Source organism: Piliocolobus tephrosceles, chromosome 15 (genome assembly GCF_002776525.5).
Source record: "Piliocolobus tephrosceles isolate RC106 chromosome 15, ASM277652v3, whole genome shotgun sequence".
Lineage (NCBI taxonomy): Eukaryota > Metazoa > Chordata > Mammalia > Primates > Cercopithecidae > Piliocolobus > Piliocolobus tephrosceles.
The window spans coordinates 94,819,048-94,844,040 of record NC_045448.1 but is presented as its reverse complement, the minus strand read 5'-3'; the positions used below and the strand labels follow the sequence as shown (position 1 = coordinate 94,844,040).

General features: G+C 38.3%; 1 protein-coding gene across 1 annotated transcript in view; it reads left to right on the top strand.

The window, feature by feature from the left end:
• BUB1 (BUB1 mitotic checkpoint serine/threonine kinase) overlaps positions 1 to 24,993 on the top strand; it is a 41,647-nt gene that overhangs the window by 14,924 nt on the left and 1,730 nt on the right. The window contains exons 10-24 of the mRNA XM_023190386.1: positions 1,541 to 1,800; positions 3,318 to 3,376; positions 4,623 to 4,751; positions 4,845 to 4,955; positions 5,710 to 5,809; positions 6,727 to 6,808; positions 7,940 to 8,117; positions 10,678 to 10,765; positions 13,393 to 13,631; positions 14,747 to 14,890; positions 22,331 to 22,446; positions 22,760 to 22,921; positions 23,099 to 23,256; positions 23,358 to 23,529; positions 24,725 to 24,831. Of these exons, the coding sequence (XP_023046154.1) occupies positions 1,541 to 1,800; positions 3,318 to 3,376; positions 4,623 to 4,751; positions 4,845 to 4,955; positions 5,710 to 5,809; positions 6,727 to 6,808; positions 7,940 to 8,117; positions 10,678 to 10,765; positions 13,393 to 13,631; positions 14,747 to 14,890; positions 22,331 to 22,446; positions 22,760 to 22,921; positions 23,099 to 23,256; positions 23,358 to 23,529; positions 24,725 to 24,831 (2,105 nt within the window). The remainder of the gene's footprint in view (positions 1 to 1,540; positions 1,801 to 3,317; positions 3,377 to 4,622; positions 4,752 to 4,844; positions 4,956 to 5,709; positions 5,810 to 6,726; positions 6,809 to 7,939; positions 8,118 to 10,677; positions 10,766 to 13,392; positions 13,632 to 14,746; positions 14,891 to 22,330; positions 22,447 to 22,759; positions 22,922 to 23,098; positions 23,257 to 23,357; positions 23,530 to 24,724; positions 24,832 to 24,993) is intronic.

The window sequence follows — 24,993 nt, the reverse complement described above, 5'->3', positions numbered from 1 at the left end:
CAATTCTAAAATATCTATACCTTCGTTTTAGTCAGTAGATCTCTACTTGATCATTTCATAGGTGTATTTACTACAACTTTCTTTTTTTTTTGAAACGGAGTCTCCCACTATTTCCCACGCTGGAGTGCAGTGGTGCGATCTCTGCTCACTGCAACCTCCGCTTCCTGGGTTCAAGTAATTCTCCTGCCTCAGCCTCCCGAGTAGCTGGGATTACAGGTGCCGGCCAACATGGTCGGCTAATTTTTTGTATTTTTAATAAAGATGAGGTTTCACTGTGTTGAAAGGCTGTGTTCAAGGCTGATCTTGAACTCCTGACCTTGTGATCCACCTACCTCGGCCTCCAACTTACGCGTTTTGGTATCTGGTGGAGAAAATCTCTGGTATTGTTCAGAATATTTCTTCAGAATTGAATATTATGATCATTTATAATCTTTACTAATTTGGTAGGTGAGAAAGTGGTGTCGGTTATCATTTTTGCTGACAAAGGAGGATGAGGGTTTTGTATTTTTTTTTCCATTAGTCTGTAAAATAACTATTCTTGCCCTAGATATTTGGTGGTGTTTGTTTGTTTGTGGTTTGAGACAGGGTCTCACTCTGTCATCCAGGCTGGAATGCAGTGGTGCAATCTCGGCTCACTGCAGCCTCCTCCTCCCAGGCTCAAGTGATCCTCCTGCCTCAGCTTCCTGAGTAGACGGCACTACAGGCACTTGCTTCCATGTCCAGCTAATTTCTTGTATTTTGTGTAGAGACAGGGTTTTGCCATGTTGCTGACCCTGATCTCAAACTCCTGAGCTCAAGCAAACCACCAGCCTTGGTCTCCCAAAGTTCTGGGATTGAAAAGTTACAGGCTTCAGCCACCCATGCCTGGCTGGTGTTTTTCTTAACAATTTATAAGCATACTTTTATATTGTGAGAAATTAACTCATCTAACTTTGTAACACTAAAGCATACAATTACAATCTTATATTGATGTGAGTAGCAAAGCAAAGATTTTAAATTTAGAGCTTATTATTCTTCCTGTTGTGAGACAGGCTTTTGTGGCAGTTATTATTACAATTTATATTTGTGTTTCCTATTCTTCAAAGTGAAAATGGCTACGAAAAGTATTTTATTTATTTATTTTTTCCCGTTTTCAAGTCCTATCTCATATACCAATCTACGGGTATTTTAATGGGAGGAACACCATAATGAGCTTTTGATAACACTGATTTGTTGACCTTTTCCCAAAATTAAGTAAAGAGAAATAAGATAATACTTAAATGCTGATACAACTACAGAGACTTGTTATTTCAGTGCTTAGAAATTATGAGCTGCTAATGGTGTCTGTGGTTCAGAAGCTACAAAGCATCCATTTTGTAGAGTGGTCTTTTTGTTGTTGACTGTACATTTCAGAATGCTTGAAGAAGAAGTATGGGGAAACGTCAAGGAAAAAGGAATCTACTGAAGACAGATGCCATGCTTTGAGAAGTTGTAATGCCTGATTAGTAGTATTCTGGACTTCATGGTTTTGTTTTTGTTGTTTGTTTGTTCAACATGAAAGGTTAATCCAGCATGTATGGGGCCAAGTGTAGGCTCCCAGCAGGAACTGAGAGCTCCATGTCTTCCAGTCACCCATCAGCAGACACCAGTGAACATGGAAAAGAACCCAAGAGAGGCACCTCCTGTTGTTCCTCCTTTGGCAAATGCTATTTCTGCAGCTTTGGTGTCCCCAGCCACCAGCCAGAGCATTGCTCCTCCTGTTCCTTTGAAAGCCCAGAAAGTAAGAGACTCCGTGTTTGCAGTGGCCAGCAAAGATACTGGGTAAGCTGAAGGTAGTCCTAGAGATGACAGTGATGTAAGTGGCACTTGTCACCTTCTCTACATGACCTGCATTATCAGGAACAGTATGTAAAAGATGAATGACATCTGCCTTTTATTTTTAGATAGGTATGTTGTTGAAAAAGCAAGTGGCAAAATATTGCTCCCAATCCTTTAGGCTTACTTATTCCGTGCTTCTTTTAGAGTATTTATTTTATTTTATACGTTTGTGAATTAAAAATTTTCAATACTCTGAAAGTCAACAGTCACTTGGTAACTGAAGTATATACAGCTTTTAGGCTAAAATTGCCTTTGCTCACTGACTTTGAATACCTGCAGAGATCGTAACTATCTAGACAGTTACTTGACATGTATTCTCATATTCCTTCTGTCTTCCCATAGAGAGCAGTTTGGGATTAATACACATGATTCTGTCTCTCAAAATGTACCTCTGCATTGGAAATTTTTACCCCAATTTTGAGGGATTTTCCCAGATTTCAGAAATTATAATTAGTGTCATATTACTTTTTTAATTACCTCCAGTCATTTCAAGTCTCTTTTAGCTTGTTTTTATAGGGATTTGTAAAATCAAAAATGCTTTGCATGTTTTACTTTATACCTTAACAGGGTTTATTAAGGGAACTCCAGCAATGTTAAATAGACACATTAGATCCACTACCCCAAGTGCACTTAAACTGATGTAAATGGCTTGCATATCATTTTTTTCTTTCTTGATAACCATTACTTTTAAAGGCTGGAGGACATTGCACTGTGGCTGCTGGCTCATCACAGCAAAGGTGTCCTGCACAGCTGAGGCACACCAGTGCTTCTCCATGTCCTGACTCTGGTTAGCTGCCTGGAGCCGGGCTCAACTCTTTAACCTCTGTAATGAATGGGATCATTTGAATAGTCATAGGACTTTACCACGTATAGAGATGGTTCTTATTCCTATAATCACTGTGTCACACAAATGTTTACTACCTGGTCTTTTCTGTAAAAATTCTTTTCCTGAAATGGAACTCAAAGAAAAAAAAAAACCATTTTATTTACTTACACTGTAGACCCTAAGTGGTTCCATCTGAATTTTGACAGGCTTGTAATTATTGACTGATTTTTTTTTTCTTTCTATTATTTCTTGAGAGTTAGTTAAAAATTCTAATAGATCAAGCATTTTTTTTTTTTTTGAGATGGAGTCTCTCTCTTGTTGCCCAGGCTGGAGTGCAATGGTGCGATCTTGGCTCATTGCAACCTCTACCTCCCGGGTTCAAGTGATTTCTCCTGCCTCAGCCTCCCAAGTAGCTGGGATTACAGGTGCCTACCAGCACACCTGGCTAATTTTTTTGTATTTCTAGTAGAGAAGGGGTTTCACCATATTGGCCAGGCTGGTCTCGAACTCCTGACTTCAGGCGATCCGCCTGCCTCGGCCTCCCAAAGTGCTGGGATTACAGGCATGAGCTACTGCGCCCAGCCTAGATCAAGCATTTTATTCTCTAGTATGTCTCAAGAGTTTTCTCTTCCAGATGTGTGAATAAGAATACTCATGAATTCAAGCCACAGAGTGGAGCAGAAATAAAAGAAGGTAATGTTTAATTATAATAAATGTGTTTCTGTCCATATTCCTCTATATCACTTAGAGTGTGTTTTGTAACTGTGGTTTATGAAGGCTTCAGGCCTTCATGAACCTGAGTGTTAGATTTCCTGTTCTTAGAGTATAGGTTATTTATCCGTGAACCATTTCAAATAAATGTAGAAATCCACTTGTTAGTCACATCTTTTTAGTTTAACATTCTTTGGAAACGTAATTTGTGAATACATTTCTAGTAAATTTCTTAGGAAATTAATCCAAAACAGAGTCATCTTTAGTATGTTAGGTAGGAAAGGTTATCAAAAGTTTAGTTAGAAGTGTTACACTGTTATTTGGTACTACTTCGTTGGAGGCATTTTCATAGAAGATAATTTTTATAAATAATAAGACACACAGATTGGACTTTCACATCCCCCCTGTGTGACTGGGACATCTTTTTTCTGGACAGTTTGGTGAGGAGCAGGGCTGTTTGAAATAGCTGGAGGCTCATTAACTGAACCAAGACTTACTGAGCCTGCTCTGTTGGTGCCAGGCACTGTTATACATAGTTAGGGATGAAGTCATGAACAAAAAATCTCCACGCACACAGAAGGGGAAAGAAACGTACTATTGGAGTTGTGGGGTTGAAATTTCAGAGAAGGTGATGTTTGGGTAAAGGGCTGAAGTTAGGGAGCTTCCCATGCCACTAGCTTGGGCAACCTTTTCAGGCAGAGGGAATATTAAGTGTTAAGCCCTCAAGCAGGAAAATCTCTGATATATTCCAAGCACAGCAAAGGGCCCAATGTGGGGAGGTAAGCAGGGAGAGGAGGAAGGTGAGGCCTGATCAAACAGGACCCAGGCTGTGCAGGGCCTTGTATTCTATGCCTGACTGCAGTGGAATGAGATGGGAAGCCAGTCTTAAGATTTACATTGTGACAATGAACTTGGGATAGGATACAGTGGCACTAAGGGTATAATTTATGACAAAGTTGCTAATCTGGTATAATCCAGACCAAACACTCAATCTCTTTGAGCCTTCATTTCCTTTTCTGAAAAAGGATAATTTTCACCTTATTTACCTCATTAGGACTATTATAAAGATAAAAATGAAATATATGAAAGCACTATAATACTGGAAATCATTAGTGATAATTTTTAACGATGACAAACTGGTTTAATTGTAACTTGCTTAAATTGTGTGTCTTTTAAGTTATTCTGATTTGCCTTCTGATACCACATTTTGTCTCCATTTCTTTGCTAGGGTGTGAAACACATAAGGTTGCCAACACAAGTTCTTTTCACACAACTCCAAACACATCACTGGGAATGGTTCAGGCAACGCCATCCAAAGTGCAGCCATCACCCACCGTGCACACAAAAGAAGCGTTAGGTAAACTATTTTATCTGAGTCTGTAGCACCTGATGACAAGTTAATGAAAGCTCTTTTGCAACCTTTTTACAGTTATTCTTTTTGTTCTTTAAGGTTTCATCATGAATATGTTTCAAGCTCCTACACTTCCTGATATTTCTGATGACAAAGATGAATGGCAATCTCTAGATCAAAATGAAGATGCATTTGAAGCCCAGTTTCAAAGTAATAACTATTTAAAAGCTACTAAGTGCATAGCATTATAGGTGGTTATCACAGAAAATGTCAAGAATTATATAAGAGGTGGCCCTGCCCTTGATTAGCTTGTCACATAAGGGCAGGGAATGCATGAAATAAAAATAAGACAGTTCTTGACAAGGTACTCAATGTGTGTGATAGATTTGCTTGATTAAAGGAAAAAGAAAGAATAGTGCTAAAGAAGGACAAAAGCCCCATGGGTAAGAAGGGCTGAGTACTCAAGGTGTGACTTGAGCCTTTACTGGTAGAGGAATGGCTGGGGCAGAGTGTTAGAGGAGGCTGGCAACTAGCCCACATTTGTTTAGAGTCAGGGGATTCATGCTAGAAGCCAGAGATCATGATAAAGATAAGTAGGAACCAATTAGACTTAGGAAGACTTGAAATGTAAAACTCAGAGGTTAATTCTTTCTTGAAGGAAATGGAAAACAGAGAGAGCTTTTATTGAGTGAGTCAGGTGACAACAGTAATGATTTAGGAGAATGATTAACACCTTGCAGATATGTGGCAGGGACTCATGACCTGGGACTTGAGTACAAAACCCTGTTACCATACTTAAGTCACTTCATCTCACTATAGTGCTTTATTGCCTAGTATTTGAAAAGCTGATATTAGTTATTTTCTGTCAGCTGTTACTCCTTTTTCTTTTTTGTAGTTGAAGTTTAACATAAAGGATGTTTTTTCCTAGTATAATAATTAGATGCTATTTTTTATTATATTGCAGAAAATGTAAGATCGTCTGGGGCTTGGGGAGTCAATAAGATTATCTCTTCTTTGTCATCTGCTTTTCATGTGTTTGAAGATGGAAACAAAGAAAATTATGGGTAAAAAAAAATACCATCTAGTTAATGGGTTGCAGCAGAGTTTTCTCTGGGACCAGAGGTGGTGGGGTGGTGAGGAGAGAATGTGAACTGCTACTCACATGGTCAAATGAGCCTTTTGACCACATGACCAGGGAGGTGTTGCCAAAGTTCTCCAGATCTACAGTACTGCAGGAGTTCCAAGAGAGCAGGCCTCCCATAGCCAAAGCATGTGTTGAAAAAGGAAAACAGTGGTGAACTAGCAGAGAACTGAGGATTCTGTGGATTTGAAATCATATTAGGTGTGAATGAATTCACCAGTACAGGTATCCATACATGCTCTGTTTATATTTGCAGCACTGATAAAGTAGACAAGGAAGTGGCTTATACTGGGTGTTGCTGCAGAGAATGTGTTTTAAGGCTAAGGGATATTACATTAGAGAGCTTTTACCTCGGGGTAGAGAGGGGTAACTCCAGGAATTTTCATTGTTCATAATTTGAACCATGGAAAGAGAGGTGTCAGTGTGAACTAAAGGTTTTATGGTATTTAAGAAATTCATAGTGAGGTAGAAAGGAGAAAGGGCATGGCTAGCTCTCAGAGAGGAATTCCATAGCTAGACAAGTGCTGAAAATTAAAAAAATATGTTGGCATCCATGACTTTCCACTGGCCACGGCCTTAATTCATTTTTGGCTTCTAAAAGTTATGTGACAGAAATTTCTGTATTTTCCACCCTCACTTAAGACCTATCATTATAGGTCTACTTTTATGAGTTAATTCAGTTACACTCAGTTTTGCTAGAACTGCTATAAAAGCAAGGAATATCTATATAAATATTAACTCATTGAATAGGATAAGTAGAGAACTTTTCTAATGGTCAAGTGATGCCATTTATTTCCTTAGCATATTTTACTATTTATAATTTAGCACATCTTTCCTTAGATTACCACAGCCTAAAAATAAACCCACAGGAGCCAGGACCTTTGGAGAACGCTCTGTCAGCAGACTTCCTTCAAAACCAAAGGTAAGCAAACCTGTTTTATCTATGAAATGGGTCCTACAACCCCATCCACTTTATTCTACCAAATGATTATGCCGGTCAGAGGATATTGTGTATGTGAAACTGTGCTGAAAAATATGAAACATAGGAAGAATATGTTTCTTTTAGGACATTATGTAATAATTATTCAAGAAGAAATAGGGTATATGCATATTTTCCAAGGGTCCTACCAAAATTATTTATTAATATTGATTACTATGGCAGTTTCACATTTATCCACACATTCTTTGAATTTTTTCCTCCAGTTTAATTCATCTCCTTTTGAGTGTGGCTAGATTTGGTGACTTGCTTCAGACAAAAAGGAAAGGGAAAGGGAAAATTAGATTACAGTAGGGGAACATGGCAGATTCTTCCTAACCATGTGATTTGGTCGTGTTGGCAGGAATAAGTCATGTTGACAGCAGATATCCCCTAATGTGATATAATGAGAAGAACACTTCACCTCTGATATCCTTCCCCAAAATCTGTAACCCCAGTCTAATCATGAGAAAACATCAAATAAGCCCAAACTGTGTAGGGACATTCTACACAGTTTCTGACTAGTGTTCAAAAGTGTCAGACAAGAAAGACTAGGAAAGGCCAATAGACAATGACAGACTCAGACTCAAGGAGGCTAAGAACACTTGACAACTAAAGGTGACATGGGATCCTGGATTATCCCTGAACAGAAGAGGCACATTAGTGGGAAAAAAAAGGTGAAATCCAAATACTCTACAGTTAATAGTACTATTTCGTTTTTACAAATGTGCCACAGTTCTATAAGAAGTTGACATTAGAGGAAGCTTGGTGAGGAGGGTATGTGGAAATTCTGTGCTATGTTTGTAACTCTTCTGTAAATCACAACTTTTTCAAATTAAAAAATATATATAAAATTTGAAAACAAAAATGTAGCTCTTGCTGTAATGTAACTCCACTGATTTTCCAGTTCTGGGGAAAAGAACTGAACCATGATATTGTGGGCTGTGTTAGCCAGGGGTTGACATCTGTTTCTTCTTTAATTCCTATTTCTTTGGATCGTAAAGTGTTAATGAGTAAGGTTTCAGGGACAAAAGAGGGAGATTGCTGCTTTTTTTTTCATTTCATCTTCTGTTATAGGAGGAAGTGCCTCATGCTGAAGAGTTTTTGGATGATTCAACCGTATGGGGTATTCGCTGCAACAAAACCCTGGCACCCAGTCCTAAGAGCCCAGGAGACTTTACATCTGCTGCACAACTAGCGTCTACACCATTCCACAAGCTTCCAGCGGAGTCAGTGCAGAGTTTAGAAGATAAAGGTGTGTGTTACACTATTTTAGTGTTTGTCTTCTGCCAACTTTGATTCTTTCAGTTTTCTTCATGAAGTTTGATTCTTATAGTTTTCTTCATGAAAATTCCACATGGGAACTTTGAAAATCATAAAGAAGAAACTTAAAATCTGTTCATTGTATTTTTCTCATAGGTTTTTTTTCCTTTGGCATATTGTCTTCCTAAAGTCTATGTATTTTTAAAATATAATAGCTTAGATTATAGGTAGAATGGGAGAAAATCTATAGAAGCATTTAAAGGAAATAAGGTCCAACCCATTTGTGTAGATAGAACATGTTTATTTTGTTTCATAGCAAACAAAACAGCCACTACAGACAGATTAAATTATTTGAATGCTAAAAATAATGAACATTTATATTTTCTAATTTAATAAGAGTAACAGCCAATTTTAGTCCTAGATGTGTGTCTACACACATATATGTCAACTTTATTAGACATATAGCCAAGTATGATAGTCAGAAAGTCTTATTTTTCTTACTTTTAGTGATCTGACTTTAAGAAAGCAATGATAAAACTCACAAGTAGTCCTTATTTCTATGCTGTTTCAAATCTATCACCCTATATCTTTAAAAGTTCATCATATATCTGAATTGAATCCTAATATATGACATTGTCATTGAGCACAGATAATTGTTAACTATTTATTAAGTACCAACCTACAAACTAGATAGTCCTCTCATCATCCAGAGGATTGGTTCCAGGAACCCCTGCAGATACCAAAATCCAGGTGGATGCTCAAGTTCCATAGTTGACCCTGCTGAACCTGTGGATACAGAGGACTGACTGTATACTAACTGTATCATTGCTCACACTTTTTTTTTTTTTTTTTTTTTTTTGAGACGGAGTCTTGCTCTGTCGCCCAGGCTGGAGTGCAGTGGCCGGATCTCAGCTCACTGAAAGCTCCGCCTCCCGGGTTCACGCCATTCTCCTGTCTCAGCCTCCCGAGTAGCTGGGACTACAGGCGCCCGCCACCTTGCCCGGCTAGTTTTTTGTATTTTTTTAGTAGAGACGGGGTTTCACCATTTTAGCCAGGATGGTCTCAATATCCTGACCTCATGATCTGCCCATCTCGGCCTCCCAAAGTGCTGGGATTACAGGCTTAAGCCACTGCACCCGGCCCACACTTTTAAAATATAGAAATTGTTTACCAAAGCAATAATAGAAGAGCTGCCTAAGAATTTCACTTCACTGGATGGAAGCATATTTTAATGTGGGTTCTGAGCCTATAGACCTAAACATTTTTGACCAAGGGTTTCTTAGAGTGTTAATCCAATATAATATGTTTCTTTTCTGAATCTTAAAGGAGAGGTCAGTTGAAACTTTGACAATTGCCAGGCACCATCACAAGCTTGCCTTTAATTAAAAAAAAAAAAAAAGATTAAAGCCTTTTCCATCCAGGAAAGGTAGTTTAATGAGTCTAAAGAATCTTTCAAAAAGTCAATATTGGCTATTCTTAGAGTATTTGCCACTTTGGCTCTATAAACAGAAACTAACGTTCTAGTGCTAAAAAGTAATAACACCTGTTCAGTGAAGGAATATCTGATAAAATGTAATCCAATATACTTGGATTATACAGTATTATATATTATTATTATACAGTATATTATAATATACATTATTATAATCACTTGGTAGAAGTTTATTCTGTATTTCTGCCCTACCTAGTTTATCTATCTATACATAGATTTTTTTTTTTAATTATAGGGAGTAATAAATATTGCCAGGTTGCTTTCTGATTTAAACACAAAATCGTTTCAATAAATTAAATGCTAACTTAGTCAATCAACTAATTGACCACAACATGTTAAAGTGAAAGACACAAAATATCTGCCCTCCAGAAGCATTGAAGCCTTTTACTCTCCATGTTCTTGTCTCCAGGTTCTCCTGAAGCTGGGTGTAGCCCTGCCATCCATACCAGTAACTTCCCATGGTCTGGTCATCCTGCCCACAATGGACTTGCCACTCTGTCGACCCCTTTTTTCTTGAAAGATTGTTAGGGATTAGATGTAGAGTTGAAATGCTCACATATATTAGTAGTAGATTTTATTTGTTTGCTTGTTTTTAAGAGATACGGTCTTGCTATGTTGCCCAGGCTGAGTGCAGTGCAGCTTCAAACTCCTGGGCTCAAGTGATCCTCCCATCTCAGCCTCTTGAGTAGGTAGGGCTACAGGCTCCTACCACCACATCTAGTTAATTTTAAAAAGTTATTTTAGGGATAGGGTCTCACTATGTTGCTCAGCCTTGCCTCAAACTACTGGCCTCAAGTCAAGTGATCCTCCCGCCTCAGCCTCACAAAGCACTGGGATATAGGCATGAGCCACTGTGCCTGGCCAGTAGTGGATTTTTTAAAGTGATTTTTTCCTCCCATTTTTTGAATCTTATTATACATTTTACAATGGAACACTATTTTGAAATCATAATGTAAGTCAGTGTCAAAAGAAATCCTAGACCTTGTAACCATATCAAATGGTGTGTGTTGTGCACACATGTGCATCTAACATATCTGTCTCTAATTTTTGAATCTTTCAGAAAATGTGGTAGCAAAACAGTGCACCCATGTGCCTTTGGATTCTTGTGAAGAAAACATGGTGGTGCCTTCAAAGGATAGAAAATTCAGGTATTGTGAGGGTTTATTTGGTTCTGTCATTCTCGTCATTTCCATTCTAACATTGTTTACCATTTCCATTCTAGCTGTGCCTTTTAGGCTGTAATAGAATACCTAATTTTGGCCTTAAAGGCTGATACAGATTTTATGGACTAGTAACTTTAAGTCAGAAGGTACTCTCCGTGAATATACATACAACAGTGAACCTAAGCACTTGATATATCAGGCCAGTGCTTGATGAGGAAACATCAGAGAAACCAAGTTGAAGGACATTCTACAGAATACCTGGCCAGTACTCCTCAAAACTGTCAAGGTCTTGGGAAACTAGGAAAGACTAAGAAACTGTCACAGATGAAAGAAGAGTAAAGAGACATAACAACTAAATGCAACATGGTACCCAGGACTAGATCCTGAAGCAGAAGTTCCTTAGTGAAAAGAGTGGTGAAATCGAATGATGTCTACAGTTTAGTTAATAGTAACAGAGCAAATGCTGGTTTATTAGTTTGACAAAGGTACCATTGTAATAGGAAATGATAATCTTAGCAGAAATTGAGTGAGGAGTATACAGGAATTCTCTATTATCTTTGCAACGTTTCTTTATACCTAAAATTATTACAAAAAAAGTATAGTTGAAAAAAGTTTACAACAGGAAAAATGTGATAAGTGAAAATAGCAGTGTATGAAATTGCATGTCTAAATTTATTTGTATAAAAATACATACTTCAGTATGTTTAGTTAGATATTTGGGTGTGTGTGTGTGGAGATATATGTGCAGTCAGTTCTCATTATTCACTATAATTCTATAGAGTCACCACAAACACTGAATTAGTGAATACTGAATATTCTTAAAGGGAATACAGACAGCATCCTGCAAGCCTCTGATAACAACATTTTGTTGAAAAACACCTTATTTATTATATATTGTCAATTCATTAAGATTGAATTCATGTCCAGCAAACACTGACTTACATCTAAATAAAGCTTATCTAATACACATATTTTCACAGGTTTCTAGTGCTTAGAACATTAGAGAGCACTTCAGCACTATACTTTGGGACCATTTTCAATACCAAAATCATCAAGAAAAAGCACAAAGACACAAAAATTGTGGCACTGAGTACAGCTCGAAAAGGATGCTTGTTTACAGTATGAGAGCTGGAACAGGAAGGCTGTCACCTTGTACAACCTTAGCTGAGAACATGTATGTTAGGTGGCTCAATTTTTCACCACTCTGCATATATGTAAATGACTGAAAAATCACTGTATTGATTTGAAGCTTACAAATGAATTTTAGCATGCAGGTGAATTCACAAATATGAAATCCATGAATAATAAGGATCAACTGTATACTGTGTGTGTGTGTGTGCATGTGTACACGTATGGATATATGTGTATACATATACATCCATATACAGTCATGCAGTTGCTTAACAACTGGGATACATTCTGAGAAATGCGTCCTCAGGCAATTCCATTGTTGTGTGAACATCAGAGTGTACTTACATGAACTTAGATGGTTTGATTAGTTTACTACACACCTATGCTATAAGGTATAACCTGTGGCTTGTAGGCTACAAACATGTACAGCACGTTACTGTATTGAATACTGAGTGGCATAAGAATTTGTGTATGTAAACATAGAGAAGATACAGTAAAAATACCGTGTAAAAGATAAAAATGGTGTTCTGTATAGGGCACTTCCTGTGAATGGAGCTTGCAGGACTGAAGTTGCTCTGGGTGAGTCAGTGAGTGAGTGAGTGTTGAGTGAACGTGAGGGACTAGGACATTACTGTACACTGCTGTAGACTTTAGAAACACTATAGTTAGGCTACACTAAATTTATATATAAAAAAACTTTTTCTTCAATAATAAATTAGCCTTAGCTTACTGTGCCTTTTTTACTTTAAAAACTTAGAAACTTTTATCTTTTTGACTTTAGTGATAACACTTAGCTTAAAAAACAAACACATTGTACAGCTCTACAAAAATATTTTTTCTTTATATCATTCTATAAGCATTTAAAAAATTTTTTTTTCACTTTTTAAACTTTTTTTGTTAAAACCGACCACACAAACATACATATTAGTTGAGACCTACACACCTAGGGTCAGGATCATCAGACATCACTGGGAGACCAGAGATTTTCAGCTCCATTAGGATCCTATGGGGCCACCATTGCATATGCTGTTCTCTGAATTGGTATTATGCAGCACATGACTGTATATATGGAAGTGTACTGGAGTGTTGTGTTGTGATTGACATTTTCTGTTTGTTTCAATGTTATAAAAGGAGCCATTTTTGGAATAAAGTTAAATATTCAGTCTTGATGATAGTAGTGTCACATAGATGCAGCCTGGAGAAATAAACCCACTCCTATTCAATTTCCTACTAAAGAATATCCCATGTATTACCTCACCTATTTATCTCATACAACCATATCTTGATTTTATTAATTCTGTTCATATTGTACTAGCTGTATATTTTCATAGATTTGTCTAAAAATGCTTTAATCAACTTTTTGTCTGTGAGGCTATTGTGAAATGTCATTTCTAGAATGAGAAGGGACTTTTATGTGACTGTATTCAACAGATTTCTAATCATGCGGTGTTTTGGTTTCTTTATTCCTTTCACACGTGCAGTCCAATTCAAGAGAAAAGCCCAGAACAGGCCTTCTCGTCTCACATGTATTCAGCATCCTTACTCCGTCTGAGCCAGCCTGCTGCAGATGGGTTACTTACCTGTGAGGCAGAGTTGGGCGTTGAGGCTTGCAGACTCACAGACACTGACGCTGCCATTGCAGAAGATCCACCAGATGCTATTGCTGGGCTCCAAGCAGAACGGATGCAGATGAGTTCACTTGGGAATGTTGATGCTCCAAGTACGCTCACTCACTCTTCGTGGGGAAAGCTGTCCCATCAAAGAAACCCACAGTGGGACTTGAATGTCATTGAGTCATTGAGTTCAGACAAAACTTGCATAATGCATCACAATGGAGTAACAGTAGCATACTTGAAGGGCAAATCAATCTTTTAATTTTAGAAGGTATCAAAATAACTACTGTTGGAAGAGGGAATTAGAATTTGACAGCCTGCTATGTGCAAGGCATTTAATACTATTATATTTTACATTTTACAGAAAAGTAAACTGAGGCTCAAGGTTAAAGAGAACCCCCTCCCCCTCAACATATTACACATAAACAATCTAGCATAGTGGTTAAGAGCACAGAGTCTAGAGATGGACTGACTATGTTCTAGCTCCCTCAAGTAGTCACGTGATCTTGACCGAGCTCATTTCAATTTTCCGTATCCCTCTTTTCTGTAGAGTTGAGCTGATGATGCTAGTACCTACCTTAGAGGCTTATTGTAATTAAATTAATAAAGTACTGAGAACAGTGTTCTGCATGTGCTTAGCACTGAGTGAGTGTTAACCATGTTGGATTAGTGTTTGATAACTGCCACTAATATAATGTTTTGTAACATTCCAGGTTGGAGAGAAAGCTTTTTCTTACTTTTAGAAATTATTTCCCTTTTGTGGACCCAAAGTATATCTCATATACGCACATTGCAGATAGGTAGTATAAGTTTTGTGGATATAAGTGGAAAAGCAATTAAATAATATGTGTTTATCTGAGCACATTAGAAGTAACTAATGTCCACATCTGCCCTTAAGACACGTATCCCCAGTTGTGTTAAAGATAGAATCTAGCCGTTCAGTTGAGTGGAGAAAATGCACCTAGAGTTGATTCCCTTTGTCACAACTGAATATTGATCTAAATTTGTAGATATAAAATGGCAAATAATAAACTGTGCAGAGCTACCAATTTTGATTTTTAAAAATAGTTCTTTTTAATTTTGAATCAATGCTCTTAAAAGTATAAGGCTTTGAAAGCTTATTTAGTAAATATCTCTACTCACTTTGTCTACAATTTATTTGGTAAAGTTCTTGAGTTCTCAATTCATGTTCCTTTTTTTTTTTTGTTCTCATTCCTTTAAGACTTCATTGTTGGGAACCCATGGGATGATAAGCTGATTTTCAAACTTTTATCTGGGCTTTCTAAACCAATGAGTTCCTATCCAAATACTTTTGAATGGCAATGTAAACTTCCAGCCATCAAACCCAAGACTGAATTTCAATTGGGTAAGAATTATTTGGATAATATAACTTTAAATTCTTGTTTGTCTATGAGAAGTTGATGGTAACTTGTGTTTGTATGTGTGTGAGATTCTCCTATTTGCCCCCCCACTTCCAATAGGGAGTTGTATCTGTAATACTAAACTGAACATTTTGTTAAGCCATGATTGTAGGATTGTGCTTGCTGTTGGGACTATAACTCCTATAACTCATAGAGGGCAATTCGCCAATATCTATTAAAATTAAAAATGCATGTACTTTTAAACCCAGCTATCCACTTTTAAGTATTTCCCATAGATATTATTATATACTTCTGTAGTAAAATACTATAGTAATATTGGCAACAGAACAAGAAAGCTCACTCTGTACGGATAGGGAATGAGTTGCAAAACATACCATACTGTTAAATGAAAAGGGCAGAGCCGTATGTATTATATACCACAATTAAAATGGTTAGCCGTAGGTGGGAGTGGGAAACAATGGGAGGAAGACTTCACAATATTCCTTTTAAAATTTTTTAATGAATGGACTTTATTTTTAAGAGAAGTTTTAAGCTTACAGAAAAATCCAGCATAAAGTACACATTCCTGCCTCCCCATATATATACCCACAGATTTTCCTGTTATTAACATCTTGCATGAGTGTGGTATTGTTAAAATTAAGCCAATGTTGATGCATTGTTAACTAAAGTGCTAGTTTACATTAGGGTTCACTCTTTGGGTTGTATATTCTGTGGGGTTTGACAAATGTAGTATAATGACATGTATCCATCATTACAGTATCACACAGAATCGTTTCCTCACCCTAAAAATCCCCTGTGTCTCACCTATTCATCCCTTCCTCCTTGCCCCCAACCTCGAGCAGTCACTGATTGTTTTGCTGTCTGTGTAGTTTTGCCTTTTCCATAATGTCATATAGTTGGAGTCATATAGTATGTACCCTTTTCAGTTGGCATCTTTTACTTAGCAATATGCATTTAAGGTTCCCCTGTGTCATTTCGTGATCCGATAGCTTTTTTTTTTTTTAAATCACTGAATAATGTTTATTGCATGAACGTACCACACAGTTAAACCTTTCCACTCATCTAATGAAAGAGATCTTGGTTACTTCCACGTTTTGGCAATTATGAATAAAGTTGCTGTAAACACCAGTATGCAAGTTTTTGTGTGGATATAAGTTTTCAACTCATAATTTGGGTAAATAGGAAGGAGTGTAATTGCAGGGTTATATGATGAGAGTATGTTTACTTTTGTAAGAAACTTCCAAGGTGGCTGTGCCATTTAGCATTCCCACCAACAGTGAATGAGAGCTCCTGTTCCCCAGTCTTGCCCTCATTAGGTGGTTGTCAGCGTTTTGGGTTTTAGCCATTCTGATAGGTGAATAGTGGTATCTCAATCTTGTTATAAGTTTCAATTCCCTGAAGACATACAGCATTGAATATTTTTTCATATGCTTATTTGCCATCAGTATATCTTCTTCAGTGAGATGTCTATCCAGATCTTTTGTCCATTTTCTAATTGGTTGTTTGGTTTCTTATTGTTGCCTTGTTCCTGATCTTAGGGCGAAAGCATCTACATAGTTTATTACCTCTAAATATGATTTTAGCTGCAGGTTTTTTGTACATATTCTTTGTCAGAAAGTATCTATTCCTAGTTTGCTGAGAGGGTTTTTTTTTTTTTTTTTTTAATCATAAGTGGGTGTTGGATTTTATTTATCGTGTTCCTTTCAATATTTTCTGCATTTATTGATATGATTATATGATTCTTTGTTGATGTGATGGATTTCACTAATTGAAATTAACTAATTAAGTGTTGAACTAGCTTTGTATACCTGGGATAAATTGCACTTGGCTGTCATAGTGTGTAATTCTTTTTCTGTGTTTTTGGATTGGATTTACTTACAATTCTTTTGATACATTGTTGGATTGGATTTACTAATATTTTGCTGAAGATGTTTGTATCCGTGTTCATGAGAAGTACTGGTCTGTAGTATTCCTTTCTTGTAAGATCTTTATCTGGTCTTGGTGTCAGGGAAATGCTGGCCCCTTAGAGCCCCTTAGAATGAGATAGGAAGTATTCCCTCTGCTTCTTTGATCTGCAAGAGATTGTTGAGAATTGATATAATTTCTTTCTCAAATGTTTGATATAATTCACTAGTGAACCCATGTGAGCCTAGTGCTTCCCGTTTTGGAAGGTTATCAGTTACTGATTCCATTTCTTTAACAGCTATAGGACTGTTCAGATTATCTATGTCTCTTTTGTGAGCTTTGGTAGATTGCGTCTTTCAAGGAATTTGTTCGTTTCATCTCAGTTCTCATTTGTGGATATGGCATTCCACTGTTGATTTCTACTGTAATGTTTATTTCTTTTATTCTGCTTACTTTAGTTTTAATTTGCTCTTTTTTCTAGTTTCTTAAGGTAGAATCTCATTGATTTTTAGATCTTCTTTTCTAATATATGTATTTAGTGCTACAAATTTTCCTTTACTGTATCCTACAAATTTTGGTAAATTGTATTTGCATTTTCATTTGGTTCAAAATATTTTTAAATTTCTCTTGAGACTTTGACCAATGTGGTATTCAGAAGTATGTTTAATCTCCAAGTATTTGGGGGACTTTACAACTATCTTTCATACTGTGTATGATTTCTGTTCTTTTAAATTTGGTAAAATGTGTTTTATGGCCCAGAATGTTGTCTATTTTGGTGAATATTCCATGTGAGCTTGAGAAGAATGTATATTCTGCTGTTATTAGATGAAGTATTCCATAAATGTCAATTAGATCCAATTGATTGATGCTACTATTCAGTTCAACCATGTTTTTACTGCTGATTTCCTGCCTGCTTTATCTGCCCCTTCTCATCCCTCCCTGTCCCTCCCCTTCCCTCCCCTCCCCTCTCCTCTGCTCTCCTCCCCTCCCCTTCTTTTCTTTTCTTTCTTTGTTGAAACAGGGTATCACTCTGTCATCCAGACTGGAGTGCAGTAGCACAATCTTGGTTCACTGCAACCTCAAACTCCTGGATTCAAGCAGTCCTTTGGCCCCAGCTTCCTGAGTAGTTATGACTATGTCATCCACCACAACATGCAGCTTTTTTTTTTTTGGCAGAGATAGGGTTCTCACTATGTTGCCCAGGTCTCGAACTACTGACCTCAATCAGTCTTTCTGTCTTGGCCTCCTAAAGTGCTGGGATTACAGTTGTGAGCCACCACACCCAGTTGATCTGTCCATTTCTGATGGAAGGGTGTTGAAGTCTCCAACTATAATAGTGAATTCATCTTTTTCTCCTTGCAGTTCTATTAGTTTTTGGTAACTTTTGACTCACATATTTTGCTACTTTCTTGTTAGGCTTATACACATTATGTCTTCTTGGAGAATTAATCCCTTTAACATTCTATAATGCAGGCCAGGCACAGTGACTCACACCTGTAATCCAGCACTTTGGGAGGCCAAGGCAATAGGATCAACTGAGGCCAGGAGTTTGAGACAAGTCTGGGCAATGCAGTGAGGCCTCATCTCTACAAAAAATTTTTTAGAAAATTAACCAGGCATGGCGACATGTACCTATAAGTCCCAGCTACTTGGGAGGTTGAGGCTGGAGGATCACTCGAGCACAGGAGTTCAGATTAGCCAGGAAACATAGCAAGACCTTGTCTTGTACACACACACACACACACACACACACACACACACACACACACACGTAATGCCCTTTTCTATGCTGATAATTGTTTTGCTCTGAAGTCTGCTCTGTCAGAAATGAATATAGCTATTATTACACTTTTCTTTTGTTAGTGTTAGCATGGTATATCTTTTTCTATCCCTTTACTTTTTTTTTTTTTTTTTTTTGAGACGGTATCTCACTCTATCGCCCAGGCTGGAGTGCAGTGCCATGATCTTGGCTCACTGCAACCTCTGCCTCCTGGGTTCAAGTGATTCTCCTGTCTCAGCCTCCTGAGTAGCTGGGACTACAGGCGCACACCACCACGCCCAGCTAATTTTTGTATTTGTTTTAGAGACAGGGTTTCACCATATTGGTCAGACTGGTCTCAAACTCCTGACCTCAGGTGATCCACCTCCCTTTGCCTCCCAGAATGCTGGGATTACAAGTGTGAGCCACTGCGCCCGGCCTTATCCCTTTACTTTTCATCTGTCTTGGTATTTAAAGTATGCCTTTGTTTTGATTGGTATATTTAGACCATTGATATTTAAAGTGATTGTTGATATAATTGGATTGTCACTATATTTTTCTATTCCTTGCCCTTGTTCTTTGTCTTCTGCTCTCTTTCTTCCTTCTCTGATTTTGAGTTATTTCATAATTCCATTTTGTCGCCTCTCTTAGCATATTAATTATACTTCTTTAAAAAATTTTTTAAGTGGTTACCATAGTGTTTGCAATATACATCACAACTAATCTTTTTTGCTTGTGTAAGGAAGTTTTTATTCTTCCTATTTGAAGGACAGTTTTACTGGATACAGAATTCTAGATTGGTGGATTCCAAATTTCTAAGTACTTTAGATATTTCACTCCATTCTCTTCTTGCTTGCATGGTTTCTGAGAAGTCCTGTGTAATTCTTATCTTTGCTCCTCTATAGGTAAGATGGTTTTATTTATCTTGCTTCTTTCAATATTTTCTCTGTCTTTTTCTGCAGTTTGAATATGGTATGCCTAGGTGTTGATTTTTCAGTATTTATCCTGCTTGGTGCTCTCTGAGCTTCCTGAATCTGTGGTTTAGTGTCTATCATTAATTTTGGAAAATTCTGTGCTATTATTACTTCAATTTTTTTTTTTTGAGACAGAGTTTTGCTCTTTTTGCCCAGGCTAGAGTGCAGTGGCACAATCTCAGTGCACTCCAACCTCCACCTCCGGGGTTCAAGTGACTCTACTGCCTCAGCCTCCCAAGTAGCTGGGACTATAGATGCCCGCCACCATATCCAGCTAATTTTTTGTATTTTTAGTAGAGATGGGGTTTCATCATCTTGAGGCCTTGAACTCCTGACCTCAAGTGATCTGCCCATGATGGCCTCCCAAAGTGCTGGGATTACAGGCATGAGCCACTACGCCCGGCCTCAAATATTTTTGTCTGTTCCTTTCTCCCTTCTTCCTTCTGGTATTCCCATTCTACATCTGTTACACATCTCTTTATATATATATATATTGTTTGTTTGTTTATTTTTTGCATTTCAGTTTTGGAAGTTTTTATTGGCCTATCTTCAAGCTTACTGATTCTTTTCCCTGCCATGTATTGGAGAGTCAATCCAAGGCATTCTTTATTTCTATTACAGTGGGTTTTTATTTCTAGCACCCTTTTTTGCTTCTCAGTTTCTCTCTGCTTATATTACCCATTTCTTCCTGCACACTGTCTACTTTTTTCATTAGAACACTTCGCATGTCAATTAGAATTCAAAAAAAAAAAAAAAATTCTAGTGTGGGCCGGGCATGGTAGCTCATTCCTATAATCCCACCACCTTGGGAGACTGAGGTAGGACAATCACTTGAGGCCAGGAGTTCAAGACTAGCCTGGGCAACATAGCGAGACTCTGCCTCTGCAAAAAGTTAAAAGATTAACCAGTCTTAATGGTGTGCACCTATAGTCCTAGCTACATGGGAGGTGAGGCAGGAAGATCACTTGAGTTTGAGGCTAGAGGCTATAGTGAGCTATGTTCATGCTACTGCACTCTAGCTTGGGTGACAGAGTGAGAACCTATCTCTAAAAACACAAACAACAAAATCCTAGTATGATAATTCTAAAATCTCTGCCATATGTGTGTCTATTTCTGATGCTTACTCTGGTGATTTTTGTCTTTTACTATGCCTTGTGATTTTTTTGTTAAGAGCCAGACCTAATATATGAGCTAAAAGGAAATGAGATTAAATAGACATTTAGTGTGAGCTTTCATGCTTAATCTGTCTAGGGTTAGGCTGTGTTTACAGTTTGCCGTCACTATATCAGAGGCTGTAAATTGCCCTTTGTGTCCTTATTTTGTTGTCTTTGGGTTTCCCTAGGGACTTCTTAAATAAGGTCTGAGATGTGCAGTTCTTTACATTATAACTCCCCCAGTACTGGTTCCAGCAGTGGTTTCTGTTCCTGGCCTTCTACTTTGGCAAGCTGTGATTCTCTGTGTCCACCTGTCTGTCTGTCCAATTTTGGAGGAAGTAGATTGTCCTTTGACCTCAGTTCTCTAATGGATCTCAGAAGTGTTACTGATTTTCAGCCATTTGGCTTACTATGAGGGTGGAGGGATGACTCCAAGCTCCTCATATGCTGGACCAGGAACCAGAAATCTACTTCTTTACATCTGATTTTGAACATGTGAATTCTTTTTTTTTTTTTTTTTTTTGAGACGGAGTGTCGCTCTGTCGCCCAGGCTAGAGTGCAGTGGCCGGATCTCAGCTCACTGCAAGCTCTGCCTCCCGGGTTTACGCTGTTCTCCTGCCTCAGCCTCCCGAGTAGCTGGGACTACATTAGCTGGGACTACAGGCGCCCACCACCTCGCCCGGCTAGTTTTTTTTTTATTTTTTTTGTATTTTTTAGTAGAGACGGGGTTTCACCGTGTTAGCCAGGATGGTCTTGATCTCCTGACCTCGTGATCCGCCCGTCTTGGCCTCCCAAAGTGCTGGGATTACAGGCTTGAGCCACCGTGCCTGGCCTTGAATTCTTTTTTTTAAATGTAATTTTAAAAAATCTAGTAGAGTCTAGGTGTATTTTCTCACTCCTGTAATCCCAACACTTTGGGAGGCCAAGGCAGGAGGATCACTTGAAGCCAGGAATTTGAGACAAGCCTGGGCAACATGGTGAGACCCCATCTCTACAAAAAATTTAAGAATTAGCTGGGCATGGTGGTGCACGCCTGTGGTCCTGGCTTCTCGGGAGCCTGAGGTGGGAGGATCACTTGGGCCCGGGAGGGCAAAGCTGGAGTGATCTATTACCTTGCCATGGCAACCCAGACTGGGCAACAGCAAGACCCTGTCTCTAAAGAACAAACAAAAAACTACTACAACTTCACCTCTGTGGTCTTTCCCCCAAAATCTAGTAACTCCAAAGTAACCACAAGAAACACATCAAACAAACCCAATTTGAGGGCCATTCTACAGCATACCTGACCAGTACTCTTTGGAACTGTCAAGGTCATCAAAAACAAGGAACATCTGAGAAATTCACAGCCCAGAGAGGCTAAGTGGGCATGATGACTAAACATAATGTATCCTAGAACATAGGCAAAAACTAGGGAAATGTGAGTAAGATGTAGAGTTTAGTTAATAGGAGCATAATACTTCGGTTGATTGATTATTTGTGACAAATATACCATGGTTATATAAGAGTTAACAATTGCAGACAGTGGATGCAAAGTATACAGCAAACCCTACTCTCATTGTAACTTCTCTGTAAATTGAAAACTATTTAAAATCAAAGGCTTACATAAATTAAAATTTTCAATTATCTTCTAAGGTTCTAAGCTGGTCAATGTCCATCACCTTCTTGGAGAAGGAGCCTTTGCCCAGGTGTACGAAGCTACCCAGGGAGATGTGAATGATGCTAAAAATAAACAGAAATTTGTTTTAAAGGTAAATGACCTGAGTTGTTTTTTGTATGATATAGAAATGAATTTTAGACCTTGAGTTTGCCAGTCATTTTTTTTCTTTAAGATAGTGGTGTTTTTATTTATGTCTATAGTTGGCAATTAAAAAACAAAAACTACAAAGGATTTAGAATTTTTTTCCCACTAGGATTGTCTTGCAGCAAGTCCCACACTGCAGCAACAGTTCATAACTTGTTATCACTGTCAACACCACATCTTCATTGGGATAGAGGTTGCTTTATTGCTATCATTTTTCAGGATGTGAGACTGGATATGAATTTCACATACCTGATTTGCAGGTCCAGAAGCCTGCCAACCCCTGGGAATTCTACATTGGGACCCAGTTGATGGAAAGACTAAAGCCAACTATGCAACACATGTTTATGAAGTTCTATTCTGCCCACTTCTTCCAAAATGGCAGTGTATTAGTAGGAGAGCTCTACAGCTATGGAACATTATTAGTAAGTATTCATTTTTATGATGAGCACATGACTTTAAAATGCATTTTTGGCTTGTACCTTGCACGTACTTTTGTGGTTGGGGCTTTTGTGGAGTGGTGGGCAGGGGCAAAGCTCTCAATTTGAAATTTTATTAATCTTGTGCAGCTAACTCAGGATTCCACTTTCCATTGTTCCTAGAATGCCATTAACCTCTATAAAAATACCCCTGAGAAAGTGATGCCTCAAGGTCTTGTCATCTCTTTTGCTATGAGAATGCTTTACATGATTGAGCAAGTGCATGACTGTGAAATCATTCATGGAGACATTAAGCCAGACAATTTCATACTTGGAAACGGGCAAGTGTTATGCTTTTAACAGGGTTCTTCTCTTCCTATTTCCATAGCAGCCTTTCATCATTTGTGCTCATGCAGCCTGGCTTTGTTTGTGTTTAATATAGATTTTTGGAACAGGATGATGAAGATGATTTATCTGCTGGCTTGGCACTGATTGACCTTGGTCAGAGTATAGATATGAAACTTTTTCCAAAAGGAACTATATTCACAGCAAAGTGTGAAACATCTGGTTTTCAGTGTGTTGAGATGCTCAGCAACAAACCATGGAACTACCAGGTATAAAACTAAAGTGAGGGACTTGGAAATATTTTTCTGTGTTACACTCATCAGATTTTCAAAATGAATTTGGGGGTCTAGGTAGTTTGAGGTGGTCTCTTCAGGAGCAATTGAAGGAGAGATGAGCCTAAGGCCGACATGGCAGGGATAGAATTCTATTCCTGAAAAATACTCTACTTTCTTATTAGTCCATTATAGATCCTGTTATCAGGAAAGGGGAGCAGATATATTCTGTGGTGTTTGGTCATAGGGAAGAGTATTTAATGATTAGTGAACCCTTCAGAAAGGAAGTCATGCAGTCAAGAGACAGCTTGGTTTCTTGAAGTCAAGGTAGGCCAGCCTGATTTCCTAAATCCGGGATAACAGGGAGACCGGCATGCCCACTCTGGGCAGAGTTGAGCACATGTTGGCTATACCTGGGATGCTCTCAGGCAGGATGGTGGGGTTGACTATAATAGATGGTAAAGCCAGATTCCCAACTGGTCAAATCAAGAAATGGATCATTATTATTCTAATGGAAGATTGCAGAATTTTCAACCAACTAGAATATTAGGTGGCCAGGGAGGAGAATGCTAATTGGGATCAATGAGAACCTGGGTTAACAAAACCAACTGCCAAGTTCCCTGGTGAGAACTATGTCTTTCCAGGAGCCCGTGGTAAAAGGGGCAAAGATTCGGAGGTGGGGGTCTTGTTTCTAGTATGTTGTCACTGCTAGTGAGGCCTTAGGAGATGGTCGTTTTCCATCCTGTGGATGTGGAGGGGACTGGAGTGTTCTTTTCAGTTATGAACATATCACACAACAAGAGGCCATGGGGGCAAGTTAGAGAACGACAGCCAGAGTCCCAGGGGAGTGAGCCAGGAGGACTTCCAAGCTGTCCATGTGGACGACAGCTTAGAGTGTTGTTTGCTCCATGTGACAGAGTGAAGGACTTCAGAGGGACATGGTAGCTCAGGAGGGCAGAGCTTTCCAAGAGACTACCTTAGGGGGTGGAGGGTAGTCTGCTATCCGTGGAAGCCTCTGGCAAAGCCTAGATATTCAGTAAGACATGTTAGTGGGGTGATTGAACAAATGCCTTCCAAAATGTTTTAAAAGTAAAATCCTGTATTTAACTTGCTGCCTAAGTTAGACAGGCATCTTAATATAGTCATGTGTAAATTACTATTTAAGTCATATATACCTCTATCTTCTTCATAGATTGATTACTTTGGGGTTGCTGCAACAGTATATTGCATGCTCTTTGGCACTTACATGAAAGTGAAAAATGAAGGAGGACAGTGTAAGCCTGAAGGTCTTTTTAGAAGGTGGGTATTAGCATTGGTGCTGTAGTGAAAAGAGAACAATTATAGTAGAATGTTAGGTTCCATCTGGCAAAAAAAAAAAAAAAAAAAGGATCTCTGTCACCACATGGAAATCCTATGCCTTGGGCAGTATGGTGACAGGACAGTCCTGGGCACTGGCACAGG